This window comes from Malurus melanocephalus, unplaced genomic scaffold, assembly GCF_030028575.1.
Source record: "Malurus melanocephalus ecotype Western Australia unplaced genomic scaffold, MMel_1.1 scaffold_4, whole genome shotgun sequence".
NCBI classification, from domain to species: domain Eukaryota; kingdom Metazoa; phylum Chordata; class Aves; order Passeriformes; family Maluridae; genus Malurus; species Malurus melanocephalus.
In genome coordinates, this window is record NW_026623236.1 from 4,637,387 (window position 1) to 4,657,529 (window position 20,143).

General features: G+C 37.4%; 2 protein-coding genes across 4 annotated transcripts in view; both read right to left on the reverse strand.

The window, feature by feature from the left end:
* Nucleotides 1-23: 23 nt before the first annotated feature.
* LOC130575426 (F-box only protein 21-like) lies at nt 24-8,782 on the reverse strand. The gene is made up of 6 exons (XM_057369313.1): nt 8,364-8,782; nt 7,077-7,166; nt 5,229-5,299; nt 4,259-4,422; nt 2,322-2,432; nt 24-493 (listed from the first exon to the last, which is right to left on the reverse strand). The coding sequence occupies exons 1-6, from the start codon at nt 8,486-8,488 to the stop codon at nt 398-400; spliced, it is 657 nt and encodes a 218-aa protein (XP_057225296.1). The 5' UTR covers nt 8,489-8,782; the 3' UTR covers nt 24-397.
* Nucleotides 8,783-13,848: 5,066 nt separating this feature from the next.
* Nucleotides 13,849-20,143, reverse strand: part of PHIP (pleckstrin homology domain interacting protein) — a 96,693-nt gene continuing 90,398 nt past the window's right edge. For 2 of the 3 annotated variants that reach the window (XM_057369342.1, XM_057369333.1), the window contains exon 36: nt 13,850-20,068. In XM_057369342.1, the coding sequence (XP_057225325.1) occupies nt 19,422-20,068 (647 nt within the window). In that variant the 3' untranslated portion in view covers nt 13,850-19,421. Of the gene's footprint in view, nt 20,069-20,143 lie in introns of all 3 variants that reach the window. The other variant, XM_057369325.1, reaches the window with a different exon arrangement.

Consider the following 20,143-nt stretch of genomic DNA (forward strand, 5'->3'; position numbering starts at 1 on the left):
TTATTTTTTAATTCATTCTTGTAAGTCTATCCCTTAAAATTAACATCGCATTTAATTCTGAAAGTACACTTCACAACTGCTTATTTGATTCCCTGGCCCCTGTAAAAACTAGATATTTGATGTGCCAGACTTTCAGTACTCCTGGCTGAAACTGGGCTACATTTACACCTTTCCTCCCAAAACAAGAAGGACTTAAATCCCGATGCTGAGTCATGGCAAACTGAACATGCAGTGTGCTCACTTTTAACAAAATTCAGTATTCATCATAAAACCTACTTAGGAATGTTTTATTTCCTCATAGGAAAAAATATACATTTTATCCTGATGTCTGTTTGCTCAGGTTTAAAAAGGACATCTGTTGTCTGGGTGTACATTACATGTRTAGACTCTGAAGTACTCAGTCATGAGGGTAGAGTCTTTTCAACCATGGCTGCATAATGTATTTTGATCCATCATATCCACTGAAGTAGGTTTCCATATCAGGGTGATACACCTGCGAAAAAAATATTTCAGGTTGAAGAAGCATGAGAATTGGCCATAAATACAGACTGAAATAAATGAATTTACTACACTTTTTGAAAACTCTTTAGAGGTACTAACAGTGAGATTTTGTGTGTACCATAACCCAATTTCTGTCATCAGAATGGCAGGTCTCTCCAAATACTTCACAAATGTTGAACAGATCTCATGAGATGTTAAAACTAGATTTACACCAGCATCCGTGTTTAAGGTCAGCACTGTTTCTGACTGAAGCAGTTGCCACTCGTGTTGTTAGTAGAGCTATTCGGTATTTCTTTTAGCTGGATCAGTTATCTGATCCAATGAGGCAACAGGAACAGCAAAGAAGCAGTGAGGGAAATGGTGAAGACAGTCCCAGGTGATGGCCTCAGGTCCAACATGAAGATGCAAACCCACCAAGGGCAATCCAAGCCTTGCCTTCATGCAGGAAGCCCACAGTGAGCAGCTGAGAATGTCAGCTGGGAAAGGGTCATGACAAGTCTTAGCATTTTCTAATCACTTAACTCTTCAAGAAATTACTGTGCCTGTTAGGCTGCACAAAAAGCTGAGTGAGGGCAATCCACAGACCTTTTGAACTTGAGGTGTAGGCATGACTTATCTATTATTAATCTCAGCTAGACAACTTGGAAATAACCTGGTTTTGTGAGCTTGTTACCATCAGTCCCTCTAATAATCTGTGTGGAGAATTAACCTGTCACACAGGAGCATAAAACAATTGATACCTTCAAAGCTAATTCCACAAGGTAAATATTTAAGATGAAATATCTGCTTCTTCACATGGAATATAAAGGAAACTGAAGGTAGCCAGCTAACTGACATAGTGAAAGGTGCATTTTTTAGACACAGGCACAGTTTTAAATATTTATGATACTCATCTGGGAGAGTGTAGTTTGTGCTCCTAAGTTCAGGCATGTTGGCATAGTTTTATAATACAATTGGTGGCTAAAACAGATTGGACTGAGCTAAGGCTTCTTCCAAATAAGAGGTGATTGTGTGGTTGAGAGGGGTCCTTTATGTTTAGCAGCATTTTTGAAAGAGAGTATGGAGAGTCTTTGGGCCAGTTTGACTTAAATGATTCATTTGGGAGGTTTTCCCAAAAGGCAGAGGATACCAATCTGAATCTCCTGTTTGACTAGACCAAGCATGTCTTGTTAGATGAATGGTTCATCTACTTGCTGTTATTTAAATACAGACACTGCCATAATTTGAAAGAGGGCATCCACAACAGCATAGGGGTTCATTGCAGAAAACCACTTGTATGTGGCATGCATGCCTGAAGGCTGTTTTCTAGATCGGAGTTTCAGACTAGTTTAAAAACCGGCTGTGCCTTGCATAAGCTGGGAATCAAAAGCTACTTCAACCCTGATACACAAAACAGAATTTTTGGCTCCCAAAGAGTTTTGCAGTTAAAAAAGGACACATTCTTCAGTCTAGGCAGCAGCTGAACAGGAGATGTTTGAAATGCAGATTTTTCAAAGTAGAATTGRAAAACCAACATACTTTGCTAGATCCCCAGAAAACCTAAAACAAAAGTCTGTGTCTGCAACAGCCCATACATAATGGAAATCAAGTTGCTAAACACTCACAAACCTCAGCAGTTGGATATTTCAGAGTGGGTAGTACTTGAGTTTGGTCATTTTTCAGCTTCCAAAAACCCATGCTTGAATGTACAGCAGTAATTTATCTGCTTTCTCTATTAGTTTTCACTGACTTTGCAGTCTAGCTTGTATCTATTATGCCAAAGGTCAGCCAGATTTTAAACATGCAGGACAAGTTGCAACTGAATAAAAAATAAATACTACCTCTAATCCCATAATAAGTGTTATCTCTTCCTCAGGAATATAAGCCGTAGATTTGCCAAATCCATTTGCTTTGTTAATTAGAATTCGATAGTGAGGAGTATATTTTAGATCCTGTAAAAATAGAAAGAAAATAAATAGCCTTAAAGAGAGATGATGACTAAAGATTACATATTTTAATCAGTTAACTTTCAGTTGGCTTAACCTAAATTCACTCGTTATATAGATATATATATATATCCAGTTCATTTCTATGATTTTACCAATGTCAGTTTGGAGAATTAAATATAAAGCAATCAGAATGCAACACATGAAGTTCTTGGCATATCTGAAACATTTTTTAAGAGTCAGGAGTTTAATTAACCTTTTTTTTCCCAAGACCTTGCAAGAAATAAGATTTTCAATATCCCTGCTTTTTGTACATAGGYCCCATGGCCATCTGTTACCACCCTTCTTCCTTCACAAGTGGCAGCTGAACTCTAGAGAGGAAGAGACAAATTCCGAACATAATACTACCTCTGACAACCATGGTCCCRATCCTGGAGAGAGCTAAGGCAACTTCTATGGATCTATATATATGAATCTTCCAACAAAGAAGTGCCTCTGAAAACAAATCCTGCCACCATATTCACTGCTATCATAAACATTCCTGCCCAAAGTAACACACAATCKAAACACAAAAAAAGGGTGATGGATGGATACAGATGGAGTTTATGAAGCAGTCAGTATTGATYGATGAGACAGGCAGTGGTCTCTGCTCAGTGACTGAGTAAAGGTCTGGAAGTCAGAGGAAGGCATGGAAGAGTTGGGCTAAAAATCTGGCTGATGTTTTGAGGGATTTGCGAGGACCAAGCTTAGTAGTTCCTGCCTAAAGGTCAGAAGGCATTTTTCATAGCTGGTTCTTACAACATGACAGGCAAAGACAATTAAACCCCAAGACCAAGAAACAACACTTAAACCACTTGTCATCGCTATTGAAATTAATAAAGATGAACACAAGGCCATTGGGACAGCAGAACAATGTAAGGTACATAAAAAGAATCAATGTCTGCTGGGAAATCCTTGTGGGTTCAGCTGGTGACAACGCTTCTGAGAGGAGAAAAGAAAGCAAGGATGCAGGTGTTTTAGAAACCAAAGATGAGTGACAGTTGGATACAATTACATCAGGGAAAGAACCAAATGCACAAAATGGGACTGAATGTCAGTTCCCAGCTGAACATGAATTTTCTGCTATAAGCAAAGATTTTCATGTTTTCCTAATTTTCAGTCCTCTTTGACTTAATGATCAGTGTCTTTCTGCCAMTTAAGCAGCATGTCAGTGGCATACAGCACTGCATTGCCAGATTAGCACCATCAAGAAAGATTTAGCATCTGATTTTCAAATACAAGGACTTAAGCTAGAGAAATTTAAAGGCTTTAAGAATTTTAACAAAAACGTGTTTTTAAATAGCTTTACACTCCAAGCAACCAGATCCTCAAAAACATTGCTTTCTTACTGAAACTGATTAAACACAGAGAATTACTTGCATTTCCTAGGTGCAGTGAAGATGCCACCGATTATCAATAACCAGATAAAAGACTYAACAGCTTCTCAACTCTAGTAATACAGCAGGAGAAATCCATTCAGACATAGTAAGTTGACACTGCTACTTTTAAGTACAACACTGCATAAAGAGTGATTTGAGCAACATTAATTTGAGATATCTCCACCACAGCCCTGATCAGCAAAGCTTAGCCACTCAGTGGTGCTAAAGCCAAGCGATACTGGGACCACAATGCAGAAGCAGCAAAGGTACCACTCAGCTGCACAGGTGATACAGGACTCTGGAGTATTTCCTATCAGGATAGCAGGAAGTTGGTCTGTAGTAGTATTTCTGAGGGTYTTTCCCTGAGTTATTCTGTGTATGTATTAATAAAGCAAGAGTTTAATACATTCAAACCTGTTTCACTGGAGGAYATCTGGGTTGTAGCTGTTCTCCTGGAGTGGTAGCTTTCAGATCCCATCCAACAATGACTCCTGAATAGCCAAATCTTTTGTGAATTATTACCTGTCCCACACGGAACTTAATATATTCAGGCCTTGGACTGTGAACATGAGTTGATTCTAATTTAACAAAGAAAGAGACTTAGCAAGGGTAAAAGTTTATCAATTATATTAAACATTTAATTTAACATTAAATTATAATAAACATTAAATTATATTAAACATTTTAACAGAAACTTTTCTGACTTCCACCTGAATAGAACTGACTATTAGATTAAGAGGTGAAGTAAAGAAGAACAGGTTCTTCGGTTTTCCCACMAGAATATTAATTACTGTGTTTGACAGAAGAGTTTCATCCACTAAGGAAGACACTTTTCTATTTKTATGCCTCTGATATTCCATAGGATTCTTTACAGAATTTTAGAAAGCATTAATACATGTATGCATTGACAATTACTAAAGCCTTACATACAGTATCTTATAGTGCTTACATGTGGTAACTGATTGTGACATTTTTTTTCTAGTTTAGGTCACAGGATTCTTCTATTCAGTCTGATTGCAGGGCACTTATTTTCCAGGAACAAAGTGGTCAACTGTTTATTTTATCTTTTATGAAATGGATCTAAATCAGATTCATTTAAATCAAGTGAAAGCTGTACCACTGTTTCATAGGTCAATACAAAATACTATTCAGTAAAACAGATACACATGGTAATATCATATTGATATTACTATTACACAACACAGGGAAGAGGCCTTGGATTTAATATTTTCTGTTTTCTTCACTGAATATTATCAATCATGGTTAGAGAGATGAAAAAAGAAAAAAAGTCTACAATCTACAAATTAAATATAGAAATCCACTATAGAAGCCTTATAGGCAACATCATGAGTAAAATACAAAAGGAACACAAAAATTAAAATACCTGCAAAATAAGAATGGGATTTTGCTTCTTTGTGACTACTTTTAGTTTTGTTTTCTTCRTAGTACCAATTCCTAAAATGTAAAATTAATAGCCCAACATATAAGCAAGTTCTTTAGAAGATGAGTTTTAGTAATAATCAGAAGGTTAATTATCCTGTCTTAATTGGGATAAGTGCAAAGCTTTTGGTACAAACTTCTCTACCATTTGAAGCCTGCATGAGTTTTACATTAAAAACACTTTTAAGGAATACACAAGAAAAAGAAATTTGTTCCAGCAGAAAAAAAGGAGTTACTCTACAGCTGCATTAGAATTTTTGTATCAGAGGAAACCCAGAAATTTTATAGAAGTCAGTGAACACTATTCTGCACTTTATTGGCATGATTCTTCAGTATCTTTTGTAAAGTCTTTCAAAATTGGTTTACACTGGTATGGACAAGGTGTCAGGTGATGAGTCCCAGCCTAAGGCTGCATTGGTGCAGCTTTTCCTTCTGTGCTAGACTGAATTTCATCTGAATTTAAAGGGTGGGGAGTAGGGGACAGAACATTTAAAAAGGGAAAAGGGTAACATTTTGCTAYTGTGAAAAAGAGAAAGTGTAAAGAAACAATGAGAAAACTGAACATTTATACTTTCAGTTATGCTTTCAAATATTCCTTCTCTGGCAGTGTAGCAGCAGCAGTCTATGAACAGAGGTATTTGGGTAAAATTCTCCATTCATATTAGCCAGCAAACCATTGGTGCCAAAGAACTAAAGGTTGTCCTAGTCTCCTTCCTCTTTAATGGTATCTTTCAGTCTTGCTCCCTTCATCCTGCCTGGAAGAAAGTGAGAGCAGGTTCCTGTGCAAACAATGCTTTTTTAAAAGTTGTTTTAGCTCAAATGTGTAGGAAGATTTAAGGCTGACAAATACCTCTTAACAAAAAGAGGAATGGGCAAAATCTTAAGTTGTCCAGTTGCAGTTAAAAACAGTAGCTAATACGGAAGGTCTCAAATGTCATTCTTTTTAGGATAAYCAATTATTTATAAGAAATTCAGAAGACACAAGCAGCTCCAACTATATACAAGTAATTAATGGATCATTTGTTCTTTGCAGGCTTTAGMTATGCATGGAGCTTTCCACAAAGTTGCAAAGCAATTTATGGTAAACCTGAGAAGAGCACAGTTTCTGTTTGCATTCATAGACCATTCCCTTAGGTTTTTCTGGGAGCAAAACTAAGTCAGGATCCTCCACAGTTCAGAGGATTCAAGACCCTTGATTATTGTACATCGATCAAGAATAAAGGACCTTTGAAGGTGCAGACAAGGTAAAACCTTTGGAGTGTTTCTACTTCAAAAGAAATCTCACAAATAAACGCAAAGACGTCCGTGAACAGTCTTCTTAAATTCAAACTGTGTGTACAGATAAATGGATATAATTTTACTTTTTCTAGACTAATCATTGTCACATGGCCAATAATCAAAATTCCCCTTCTTAAYCCACAGATTTTCCATCTCTATTTCCTAATTCAGATTTTCCTGAACTACCAGATAGAGCATAAGAAATCCATCCAATGCTTTAGCAWCTGATCCTACAAACATGTAGCTGCTTGCAGTCATTAATGTGGTTGATTGTCCTGATTTCAGAGTCAGATAAATTTAGAGGATCATATGTACGGAATTACTGCCATGAGTTACCTTTGGTTTCACGTGGTGTTCCGTTTTATGTTTGCATAGAACATAGGCACAAGGATTTCTTAAAACTGGTAGAAAGTTCTAAATCAGTCTCAACAAGCAAATGAGAGAAACTTCCTCTTTGACACTTATTTCCTCCACACCTTCCTGCTAAGAACAGACCATGTCTGAAATCTCCTACCTTGTCTTTGAGAGCCACAGCTTGAAAAGATCTGCCCACGCATCGAGACTCAGGTAAGACCTTGCTGAGATGCCCCAAGAGGTAATTATCCTTTAGGAGTAAAAATTATCATCATGTTGTTTTGAAAACCTCCTCTAGTACTCTTAYACAAATCTTTTATATTTAAACTTTCAGGTTTCACTTCTGTAGCAAAGAGGAAAAAAGGGTTAGTGAMCACAAACAAGTTTTCCAGATTAATACAAGACTGCAAGTGAATAATCTTTCAGTCATCACTTGTACCAGTAAACCATATGTAAATTTTGGAAAATACTATTTTTCATTACAAGATTGCTTTCTTCCTSTACTCAGGCCATAGGAATTGTTTAATTACATCCAGACTCTGCAGCTTCAACTGTTATTTGAGAATAGTGAGCATGATATATTTAAAAAATGGTGTACATAATCAAAAGACTATTAAAAAAAAACAAGTTTTTGCATAAATCTAAATAGTAAGTATAGATTCATGCCATGAGGCCTGAAAATTATTTCACTCTGGGTCTTCATGCATAAAGCCAAACTTAGTTCTCTTTTCATCAGGCCAATCTTTTGCTCTTCCTGCTTCATGTATTGGAGTTCCACARATGAGCTACACGCCCAGTGCACTGCACAGGCCACACTTACAACTAAGTCTCTCTTTGCATGGTTCATTTTCAAGAGACCAGTGTTGGTCAGTCAATACCACTATCAAAAATTTGGATTTGTTGTCATATTGTGAACTGTTTATTTGGAGATGGATGCATGGGATTCTGTCAATACGCCACTTAATTCATGCACAAAATGGCACTCCTTACTTAACTCTGTCATTGCCCTGCCTTAAGTAATTTACTGGAATGAATTTTGTTGGTTAAGAGTCTGTGCTGAGTCATAATAGTCAAGAAAATACTTTTTAACAGGAAGTGTCAAAAGGTGATGGAAAATTAGAAATATTCTTCAAATGCCTTATTTTCATCTTTTGAGAGGGACATAACTCTTAGTAATGTGTATTGGAATGCCCCAAAAAATAATGAGATTAATAAAGRTTTTTATGTGAAGAAAAACAAGGACTGGTATTTGAATTCAAAAAGGCATCTTTAAGCAACTAAATACAGTCATGTTAAGCCAAAAAATGGCCAAAATGATTTAAAAGTTGGTTTTGTATAGGAATATCCAGTGTGTCCCAGCCACACKCCAGCTTTCCAGGACAAAGTGCTATTGGGGATGAGAAAGAGAACTCTCTACAAATAAATGCAGTATGGAAGGCCTTACAACCTTTCTGTTGTTTGGATGCGCTCGGCAGAGTCTGTTCCATACCACTGAGATAGAAAATACTGTGCAGGAAAAGCAAAGAGCAGCATGGAAATCTGCAGAAGTGCAGCTGCATTGATGTGAGGCATTCCAGAAGGAARTTTCGCCAAAGACGCTTCACTGCTCCCTCCTCTGAAAAGAGGAAGAGAAAATTCTTATGAAGAGACAGAATACACAGCTGTGAGCTTTGCTACTTGTGTATTACCTAAAAGATCCCTTCAGGTTCTTTGTTGGGTCACAACATAATGTACAATCTGTACTCAGGCATTTCAGTTACAGCCAGAGCACACTTAATTTWGGCCAATTTAACTGCATTAAATTTAATGGTACTTATAAAAACTACACTAAAGTCGACAGCCTCATGAGACAAAGCAAAAACTCGCTTTTAAGAGTTATACAGGCATCTTTATCTATTAAAAAAAAAAAAAAGAAAAAAGTAACTGAGAAGTTGTATCGTTGTCCAATTTGCAGTAAAACGCTGCCATCCACTAGAAAAATTCGTTGTGCTGCTTTGTCATCTAATTCAGTGTTTTGAAYGTGTCTGACACACCAGATTGATGGCCTCAAGAATAATCTGTTCCAAATTTGTGATAATTGCACATCTGACAGAACTAAGGGATTTGTCTTTCAGRTTGAAGGCACGTATAGCATCATACCAAGTTGATAACTTGTGCCACAGTCCCATCACTAGATTAGAAAAGGATTTGACTTCACTGTTCATTCCACAGGCACCATACCAGTGCATATTCATTATTTTTTCCTCCTTCCCCATCAAATTAAGATATTCACCTTCACCCGAGGAGCACATTTACTGTCTTTATATCTGTGAGGCTTTTTCAAATCAGAACTAAGACTTGCTGAAATTTGAGACTTTKTGTCTTTTACACAGGTGTGCTCAGACTGCTGAGGTTTACTGCAACATTTACCTACACCCACTCCCTGTTCTCCAGGGGCAGCTGTTGCAGCTCCTACTCTCACCTGGAGTGGAATACTCAGCCTAAAAGSACAAGCAGTTCAGTTGTGTCTGAGTTGCATCTAGATCCTGCTACCCTAATTTATGTAATTTGCAAAATAATTTGGTTTACTGTAATAAACACAGCACGTTGGAAAGAGAGCAAAAGTAGTCAAGATCCCAAAACAATGCCAAAGGAGGCTCAAAGAATATTGTAAGAGTATGAAAACATCTTCGTATGTGGTGAAGCTTTACCACAAACTCTCTTTTTCATTTCTTCATCTGCTTTAGAGCCACCAGCAAAGAAAAAACATCTAATTTTAGACATTATCAGTAGCTGTACATGTAGAGTACTTGTTCACCCTTGTATCTTGTAGCAGGGAGGAAGAGTCACAGATCAGTTTAACCAAATAGCCATGAGCACCCTGCGAGGCCAGAGGGCTGGACAGAACCCGGTCATCACTACCGCGCTGCCCGCAGCACTCAGCCAGCATGACATTACAGCTCCTGCCATTTCACATCTCCCTCGTGTTTCTAAAATCGGCTTTTSGAACAGTGGGATCCACCCGACAGAAAGGATGCGGTAGCATACAGAGAGTTAGCCCGAATCAAAACATTTTTGTGCATATTCCGAAGCACCCGAGCACCCCTCAGATGTGCTCTGTGCCCGCGCCCCCCCAGCGAGACCGAGCCGCAGCAGCCTCGGGCCGAGAGCGCCCCTGGGTACCCGCAGCCCCCCTGTTCCTGCTCCTGCTGCTGTTCCTGCTCCTGCTGCTGTTCCTGCTCCTGATCCAGCTTCTGCCCCGGCCGCAGCCCCCGCTGACCCCGCTCCCAGCCCCGCTCACCCCGCGGCGGTCCCGGCCCGTCCCGGCTGCGCTCCCGGGCGGGGCTGCGGGCGGCAGGTGGGGCCGAGGGAAGGCTGTGCCCTCCCCTGCACGACAACGCCCAAAAGGACCCTGGAGGGGTGAGCTCCGAGCCCGAGCCCCGGCCAGACTCTCGCCCGTGGGGGGAGGTTGTTCCCTTCTCTCGTCTTCCCCTCGCACAAAAAAAGCTGTCAGGGCAGACGGGATCAGGATTTCTTAATCTCAAACCGCAACAAACACCCGCGTCGACTTTACACCCCGAAAGCTTTAAAGAGAYTAAAATAAATAAAAATTTCTAATTTATTTCTGCAGGCTAACTTAATATTTCCAACTTCCTTACCTAGGTGTTTCTTTTTGTGAAGGTGGACAAGTGGCTTGAACCTGCTATGARTAGAAGTCCGGAGGTGTTCTCTCASGTGAAGTTTACACAAAGCTGTAAGCCTCATGTCGTGCCTGTCACCGTGCTGTTGGCACTTCAGAGCGCAGCCGGTGCGGTCCCTGGGCMCGGCTTTGTCACAGCTGGATGGGGGCACAGCTGAACGCGAGTGTCCGGCGTGGTTTGGGCAGCACCCGACACAAACCCCCACTGCTGCAGGGGGGCAAACCCGGCAAGGAGGCTCCTCTGTGTCACGGATTTCACTGTGTAACTTCAACAGAAACCAAAGTGGTTGATGGCACCCAAATCAGAGTGGGAGCAGAGACAGATTCAAACTGCAAATGCTCCAGGGAGATCAGAGCAATGGAAACATTACAGGCAAAGAGAAATTCAGCAGAAGCAAATGTCGAGCCTTACCAATAGAAAGGAAATGTTCCAGCCATCACGTCTCACTGAGCACAGCTGTCTGAAGGGCAAGACTCTGAAAAAAAAACCAAAAATGTTACCAAGCCATGCCTAGTGAACATGTGGGAAGTAAGTGGCCAGGCCTAGGATGGACTTTTGTAGATGGATTCAAACCTGTGTAACATGCCAGGAATGCCCAATTAAAAATTCACTAGAGTTTTTAATAGTTTGGATACTAGCCTAGAAATACAAATTTTACTTCAGAAAAATAGTTTTTTAATCATAGAATTATAGATAGTTTGTTTTGGAAGGGACCTTTTCAAGGTCACCTAGTTCAATCCCGCTGCAAGAAGCAGAGAACATCTTCMGCTAGATCAGCTTGCTCAGAGCAGCCTATCTGCCTCACACAGCTCACCCCAGGGAAAGCAGACTCTTTGGGGCCATTCTGGCTGTGTTTGCATCACGCCAGCCCAGGCTGCAGTGCACARTGGGACCTAATGGCTCCCTTGAGCAAAACCTCAGCAACCACGCAAACACCTGATCCTACCTCAGGGAGGCTGAAGGTTTCAAAGTGGGACTCAAGCAGCTTATTACTACCCAAACATTATGACACCTTCTTAATACAAAGTAAATCAAATTGCAAGACGAAGATGCTTCTTTTACAAAACAGGTTACTCCCCATATGCTTGAGCAGAAGTTTTCAGTGCAAGAGGCAGAAAGAAACCAACCCTGTGTGCTCTGTTGTGACTCAGAGGTGGGCAGAGAAGAGGCCAAAGCCAGAGGAAAATGACAGCCTCATAAATTASTATGCAAGAAAAAATAAACAACTCTGACCATAAGACAACTCCAGATAATCTGCCCTTTCTTAAGGCAACACTTAAGTGAATTTTCTAATATTTTTTTCTATATAACTTAACCACTGATTTCTCTTGTAACTTTATCAATCAGAAGAGTTTACCATTAACATACATTTTACAACCTAAAACACTTTACAAGCATTGAACAGCATAAATAAAGATTTTAGTTCTAAATGTTTAATATCTCCCCATGTACTTGTGCATGCAGATTAACCGCTGTCAGTGAAGAACAACAGTACAGACTGCWCATACACCCARCTCCTCYTGTTGAGATTCTAGTTGGGTAAAAATAGGCAGTGTATTGAGAGGCAGTCACTAACTAAAAACTTCTAAGTAGCTCCTTTTTTATTTCTTTCTTGCTCCTTTCTTTTTTGTTTCTTTTTGACAGCTATATTCCATTTCTTAGTCATTCATGGAAGCTTACACCACCTTCCTTAATGCTTAAGAGAATTCAAATCTTGAATGAGGTGCTCAAATTTCAAAAAAATAACCCCACTAGATTTCTCTGCTACAGAATACAAATAGAGTAATTCTAATATTTTAATAATATTCTAACTATGTTTGCATTTTAAATTACAGTCTTTATTATTTTGAATATCCTTGTTCAAAGTCAAATTCAGAGATCTGAGAAAAAACACCAATGAACAGGTGAGGCTGCCTGGCTCTTGAATGCTAACACTGTTTGAAGTCAGTACCTCCAGGAATTGGCCTCTGCAGAAATGTGATGCTGAATGAGTTGGYTACCTGCCTCTGCTCTTGCTTCCTCCTTCTTGGTTTTGGTTTTTTGTTTTTTTTTTTCCATTTATGTACCTACAAGCTAAAGTAAAATGAAAGGAAAACAGACCAAGTTTAGGTAAAAYCTCCTCATTTCAGAGACAAGAAAAGGAAGCATGAAGAAAATTTTCATGGTTGTTGCCAGACTAGGAACATCATTCCCAAACTCTCTACCTTATCTTCCCTTCAGCACTCCAACAGATTTCGAAGTACAAGAGAAGATTCATAAATTCTCRCTACWCTCCTGTAAAACAGTAAATYAGGCCTGTTGCAAAGGTTTCTTAGYGAAGTATTTSTCCRARTKAGAAAAATAAYCAGACRTTWTGAGCTTGAGTTTCCTGTTAACAGTAGGAAAAGCCACAAAAACTGTATTTTTCATTATAATTTGTTATACAGTAACTCAATCTTATGCTATTTAAATTCCAGTCACATTGTATGTTGCTTGCTGGCACTTGCTTTATTTTCACATTTGCTTCAAATAGCAACATTGATTAATTTTTAGAGCCATTACATTTTGCTCATTTGTCTTTCGGAAAAGTGACAAGTATGTTTTGCAAAGCTCATATTGATTGCTAGAGCAGGAAAGAATACCGGCTTTGGCACAAAAACTTTACACTTTGAGAAGAAAATAATCAGCTTCCATGATCACACAACTTCCTTCATTTAATGAGCGTTATGATCTGTCCTGATTACAGAAGAGGGGCGGAGTTTAGCGGTGTGGGTGTGACATGCTCCAACAGCACAGTCAGTTCCACATTCCCGTCACCCAGACATACCTGCATCTCTGAGGTGAGTGAGGGTCTCTGCCATCAATTCCTTGTGTCTTCAGGTAAGGAACRTAAGGAGGAAATATCCTCTTCATCTGATGAAGCAAATAACACATGAAATTAAACAGGATCCACATTTTTCTTGCATCTATTGAGCAGGAAAATGTAGATATAAACAAACCAACCCTGCAGTTTTGTGAAAACACATCCTGTGTCGACTTCTTTTCCTGGAGGATTAGAGGTTGCTACCCTGGTGCACATGCAAAAGTGAGCTAAGAGGACAGGACTGGCAACATGGTGCCTTCAGTGCCAGATGCTGCCGCTTTACATTGCCTCCTGAACTGCAGGGTTCAGTGAAAACCCCTACAAAATAACAAATGCTGATCTCTGTCAGAGAGTGCTCCGGTTCCAATTTTGTCTGTTCCAGTGTCCCATAGCAYAATAAATTACTAGATAGAAACAAACACTGTTGGACAGCTTAGAAAAACATGTTTTCTATTTATTTAAAAATAAGTTTGTAGTTACTACATTGCAGTGACAGTAATTCTTACACATACATTCTAGTTTGTATAAAAGGATTCAAAGTATTATGCATCAAAACTAACATAGAAAGTGTCCACATAACAGTAAAGAAATTTCCAATCCATATGTACAAAAAGAAAGGGCACTGTTATCCTGGTGAGATACTTCAGGTTATAACATGATAATCTAGATTTCTGGAAGGAAAAAAGCCTTGATAAAGCTAAAGAATTATAGTTTTCAAAACTGTTACTCATTACATACAACAGATTTGTGTTTTACATAATTCTGTACAAAATAAGCGTAATTTGTAATCTGAAAATCTGTCAGTTTTAAAATTAACCTTTCCAGGTAATTTACTTGAAGTYGAGCTCCATTCTATACATATTGAAACATTATGACAGAATTTTATTCACACATGATCATTATCCAGTTGTCCACCACACTTCTGCAGTTTTAGTATGGTCCAAAAATGTAACTTCTGTATGGTCTTAACGCATTAGCAAACTAACCCGCGCAGTTGTAAGCACAAAATAATACATGTACATCACACAGTACATGATAGGTACTTCTATTTTTTTCTACTCCTAATTTGTGTGACCTYATTCTTTGTTTTTTTTCAGTGTAGGAATTCATAGCACAGTACTACTTTCCCTCCCTAAAATGTATTGTTTGCATTATTTGAAGTGAATTTCCTGATGTGTTTATCTGCATTAAAAAGGATCCAAATGACTACTTGTCTCACTACGTACCTCCTAAAAGCTAAATTTATTCACCCTTATTTTATTGCAGCATATAAAGTTTCTCTCTAGAGTGCCTTGAGGCTGTTAGAACCTTGGGAAAAGGAGGGGGTGAGGGGGAAGCAGMTAATCACCTTTTTCTGCAATTTAAGATGTCTTTTAATCTGGCTTCCTGGCATGTTTCCTCCTCTTAACAAACTGTAAAAGTGACATGGCGAATTTCTGCATTAAAATCAGCAGAAACACAAGAGCACCTGGAGGTGAGCTCTGGTTTAAGAGCTACTGCTGTTTTCCCCCAGACATCATAGAAAGTGAGCAATCTGTACTCACGATCCAAAACCAGGAAACTACATAAGCTAATCTGTCAATGCCAGACGTGTTATTTGAAACTCATTGTCAAGCCTTGGCCAATTTTATAAAATGTAATACGCTTTCCTCTGCATACGAACAAACATGTATATACAGTAATTTACAGCAGAAAACTAACAGCCCTTTTATCAGTTGAATATCCAGGTCCCCTTGGAAACCAATCTGTTACAAGAACTTCAGGGATAAAAGAAAATATATACTCATTTTACACAGTTCATTTGTCTTCGTTTAGGTAGTAAACAGAAAATGAGCTTTTGCTGTTTCTAGGTGAGGTTTTAAAACCCTCTACCTTTTCTATCACAGCACTGTAGAAGTGTTATAATTAAATATTTTAAAACCCTCTGTTTAAGCAAAAAGAAAAATCTTTTACAATCTACCATGGACAAAAAAAACTGGTTTAGAATAAGGCAAGGACTTAGGATACAATGTAAATATTGTGGTATGGCTATATCTTGATTGACCAGTGATGTTAAAATTACCTCAACAATATTCACATGCTACAAATAAAATGTGAATGTTAATGAAAGTGAGCTTAAAAACCTCTAGCCTCCAATCTGCTATATAAATACAGGGTGAAAGAGTCCCATCCACTTAAGCCTATTGGTTTTATAGAACCAGTCAACTATTTAACATGTGTCTAAATTCAAATTACACACTACAGTATTTACTTGTAGTCCTCAATCCAACAAATGTGAGCAAAATATTTTAAAATGTGATGTAAAAATCATAATAAGCTCCAAGTTACTGACTAGACAGGTTATTTTTTTTGTGTTGCATGTAGTCYTTTTCTTGGTAAGACAAAAACCTCTGGCACAGAAATGGTACTTAAAAATATTTGTACAGCAATACAGTGAATAAGCTGTCTCTACACTACAATTTATTTTTTAGTAGATATTAATATATCCTACGTGCTGCATCAGGGTCCTTTATCAATTAATTTTACAAATATTAAGCCATAGTAATATTTAACTCAGCCAACTCAACCTTACAAGTCTATCAACAAACTGATCACAGGTACAAACCGGACACTGTACAAATAAACATCTGTAAATCTTTATCACAGCAGTCTCATCACTGGAGGAAGACATTTCTCTGTAAAGTTGTATCACTGGTCATTGCCGAGTGACAAAGAGCTCTAGTTCAATATTGACAATAATAATGAACACTACAGTAGTAATTTTTTTCAGTTTCCAGAGAACAGACAACAGAAACCAGGTGGCTGAAGAGTTGTTGAGTATGTAGGCACAGGTACAATGATTCCTGTTAAACATTTAGAGCACACTTATGACAGAAGCAGAAGTATTTCCTCATTGGTAGTTAAAGAGCACACTGTTATCAAGATACCACTCAGCAGCAAATAACCAAKTTTAACATTTCCCAGTATAGCGTAGAAATACCAGAACAGTATCCTCACATCCATGTCAAATAGAAACAAATTTAATGACTAAAACTGAGTTAATTGCTGCCAGATTGTTTGCATGTATGTGACTASGAAGCTATGTTATTTACAATGCAAATGTAAAACAAGCACATCAGGTTTTGATACTCCATTTTCTGAACCAGTTAGGTACTTGAGATGACATTATAAAACATGCATATAATTATAGGTCTTAAAATTATTTCAGAACACTGACCAATAGTTTATTGCTCACCTTTAAAAACCTAAAACTCTGTAATCAAAAGCTCTTTTTCTGTGCTGATACAGTATCTCACAACCACCTCAAATAATAAATTTTCCCACAACCAAAATAGTCTGATGGTGACTAAAGTTTTATAAATAAAGTTTGCAACCTAGTGAAATTAAATTATAAAAAATATAACTTTAAAATAAATCTGGCATTAATTTCTAATAAATTTCTAGTGTTGCTTCTATAAAAAATTTGACCCACATTATCCACAGTTTATTTTAAAAGGAAAAGCATTAATGTGTCTAAGAAGAATGAAAAACATACTGGCTAYAGTTACTGATATTACTTGGTTGGAAGCAGTACCCATGTTCTGCAGGTAAGGCCTTCTATGTTCATAAAATTAAAATGCACAATCTTCTACCTACTGTTAAGGGAACGCAGATTATTTCAGTCTCCAAAACTTACAGACAAGGTATTTTTGATATATAAATATATACATAAACATGCCATATAAAACATTATTACAAACGGAGTAAATACAGAAMATGAATTTTAGATATAATCTATTTTATATATTACAATGCAGATAACATCAGGAAATTACACATTTTCAAATGATTGCCTTCATCAGTGATATTTAACAAAATTAACAAGTAGAATCAATTAGTTTTGAATTGTGAAGTTGTATTGCAACTGTACAAATGTAGCTTGTTATCTTACCACATGTTTAGTGACTCCATTTTAATTGGATGATAAAGAAATACTTGTTAGAAAAAAATAAATACGTTAACAAATGAAATACAAACTAATCCCTGCCCCAAATTCAAATCCATAACAATTCAAAGAGGATCTGGAAAGAATCTTAGCAATTTTTTTTTTTTTGTAGCAAAATGAACTACTTAAAAGTAGGTGTGGTGGATACTAATTTGCTATCCACAGTATCGTATTTCTATTCCTCTTGGTGGCAAATACCAATATTCTTTGTTCAAACTTTTAAGCTTTTTTTTTTTAATAAGAAAATAAAGAGTGAAGAATCAGGCCTCAAATATGTATGCAGAGTCTGTGCAAATTTAAGGTCTTAATTCTGCATGTCCTCCCTTCTAGACAATGCAGATGATGCGTAAAACCAAAAAAGTATAACCAGAAAATTTTGGTTACATTTTTGTACCATACCAGATCTYGCTAAATACGGCTACTTATGTATTTGTTTTCCTTGAAACTGGACAATACTTTTTTAAGTGATAGAAAATGTATTAAGGTTTGTTTGTAAAGGTATAAAATAACTAAATGTACCATAAACAAATAAATAACTGCTTTTCTTTTCCAGAGCAGTACATATAACAATACATTCCCCTAAGTCATATAGTTATCATTTACAATAGACAACTTAATTTTAGTAAGGATGCAAGAAATAATAGAATACAAGGCACAATCATTAAATGGAATTTTTCTTTAGGGTGTATATTGACATATGTCAGCGTGATATACCATAAAAAGTGCAGAAAAACACAATGTGCAATGAGACCACTGTATAAAACATGATTGCATAAAAAGTGATTTGGCCTTTTAACCCTAATAATTGAAAATAACCAATCTTCCCCTTAAAATTAAACTATAAAGTATGACATTTTAAAATTTTCAATTCTAGTGCTATCTAAAAAATCCTGAAAAAAATTTATACCTGGGTAATATTTTAGATTTATGTGTTTATGTATATATTAATATATACATACACTATTCTTTGTAGGTCATTTCAGCCTCTTAAGCATGTCTAAAGTTGTAGAAACAACAATCAATCTGGATCAGAAAGTAAACATCACAATTCCATACCTGTCCTGTAATTTCCTTGAATCCTTTAACCAATTATACATTTAGACTAAAACATCTCTGTCAAAGGACCCCACCAGTGCATTATTTTCTACCAGAAGTACCAAAAAGGATACATTTCAGAACAATGTTAACAACTTACTATTTAAAACAAGACACAGCTTTCATCACTGCAAATGGTATGCTGTACTGACACTCAAAAAGAAAAAAAGGTTTTCCACTGCACTGATTCTCAGTCTTTGGCACAATAAACAGAGATTTAGTGATTGATACAAGAATCAAGGTCTGAAAAATTAGACATTAGTCAAACTTTTTCCAATGTGGATAAATATATTTGTTATTACATTTTTGCTATGTTTGGCAGAACTTGGATAAACAATGGCCTGTGCTAGGCTTCTTTTGCAGCTGAACGTTCCATCACAACWGAAATTAAATATTTTCAGATTAGCAAAGTTTGGTATTGTATTATTTAATAGAAATGTAAGTGAATTTACTGCCACTTTTTGCCAAAGTCTGCCTTCTTAGGCGACTTGACTTTACAATCAAAGTGTACCTTGCTTGGTCAAAAATAGATTTCTGTTTTCAATTTGTGGCAATTAAAAGTTCTATTACCTTTTTTCAATTGTGTAGAGATATTACATACTTCTTGAGCAGAGTAGTTCTRAACTCTGTATGTTGGTCAGAAATTGCTTCAATTATTCTCCACTGTGAACAAAATGACTGTTGAAATGTATAACCTATTTGGAGGGCAATAAATAGCAAAAGTTTAAAATATATATTTCTTTCAAAGAATGTTCTTTCAGTTTATTGTTTTGCTAAATTTTTCTCCCCAAATCAGAACATACTCTTCTAACCCATAATAGCAGCAGGGAAGCAGAAGTCCGTTCTGCTGTTCCTTAACTGTACCTGCTTCATAGCATTCTGAAGTAAAACTCTTGATAAAAATTACCAACCAATTAAATTAGCTTTTGCTTTTTCAGTCAACTTTCGGACTCTGCCTCTGCTTGAAGTTCCAAAAGTTAAGGAGGTGTCTTCAAACAATAGCTGCCTTTGCTCTTCCTCAGAGTCATCTTCATTGTAAAAGGCTGTCCTCCTACCCTGGTTTCTAGTTCTCATGTGAGGTTCAGAATCTTTAAGTTCTTCAGAACCCTCCTCCATAGGCTCGTGTGTCTTTTTCCTCCTGCTTCTTGTTTGTATTTTAACATTTGCAGGAACTAAGAGGTCTGAGCCCGGCTGGCGGCTCTTTATCTTCCTTTTTGGCTTTCTACCCCCACGGCCTTTTTTTTGTAACAAGTCTTCCTTCACATTATTTTCAGAAAGGGAATTGCATGCAGTAGAAACAGAGGCTTCCTCTGGTATATCCCTTGCAGTCTGGATTGTATTCTGCTCTGCAACCTTTTGCTGTTCAACAATTTGTAGCTTTTTTGGTTTCCTGCCTCTTTTCTTGTGCACCACCACTTCACAGCTACTGTTAGTAGTCTCCACCTTCGGTTTCCGTCCAGGGCCTCTTTTAACTGGAGGTTTCAAAGGCTGTCCTCCATGTCCATTTACCTGAATGCTCCCTGATGCCAAAGCATTATTCTTGCAATCTGCTGTAAGAAATGGTACAGAAATGCTGTAAGTACACCTCTCATAACAGATTTGCATTTACATTCATTTTCATACTG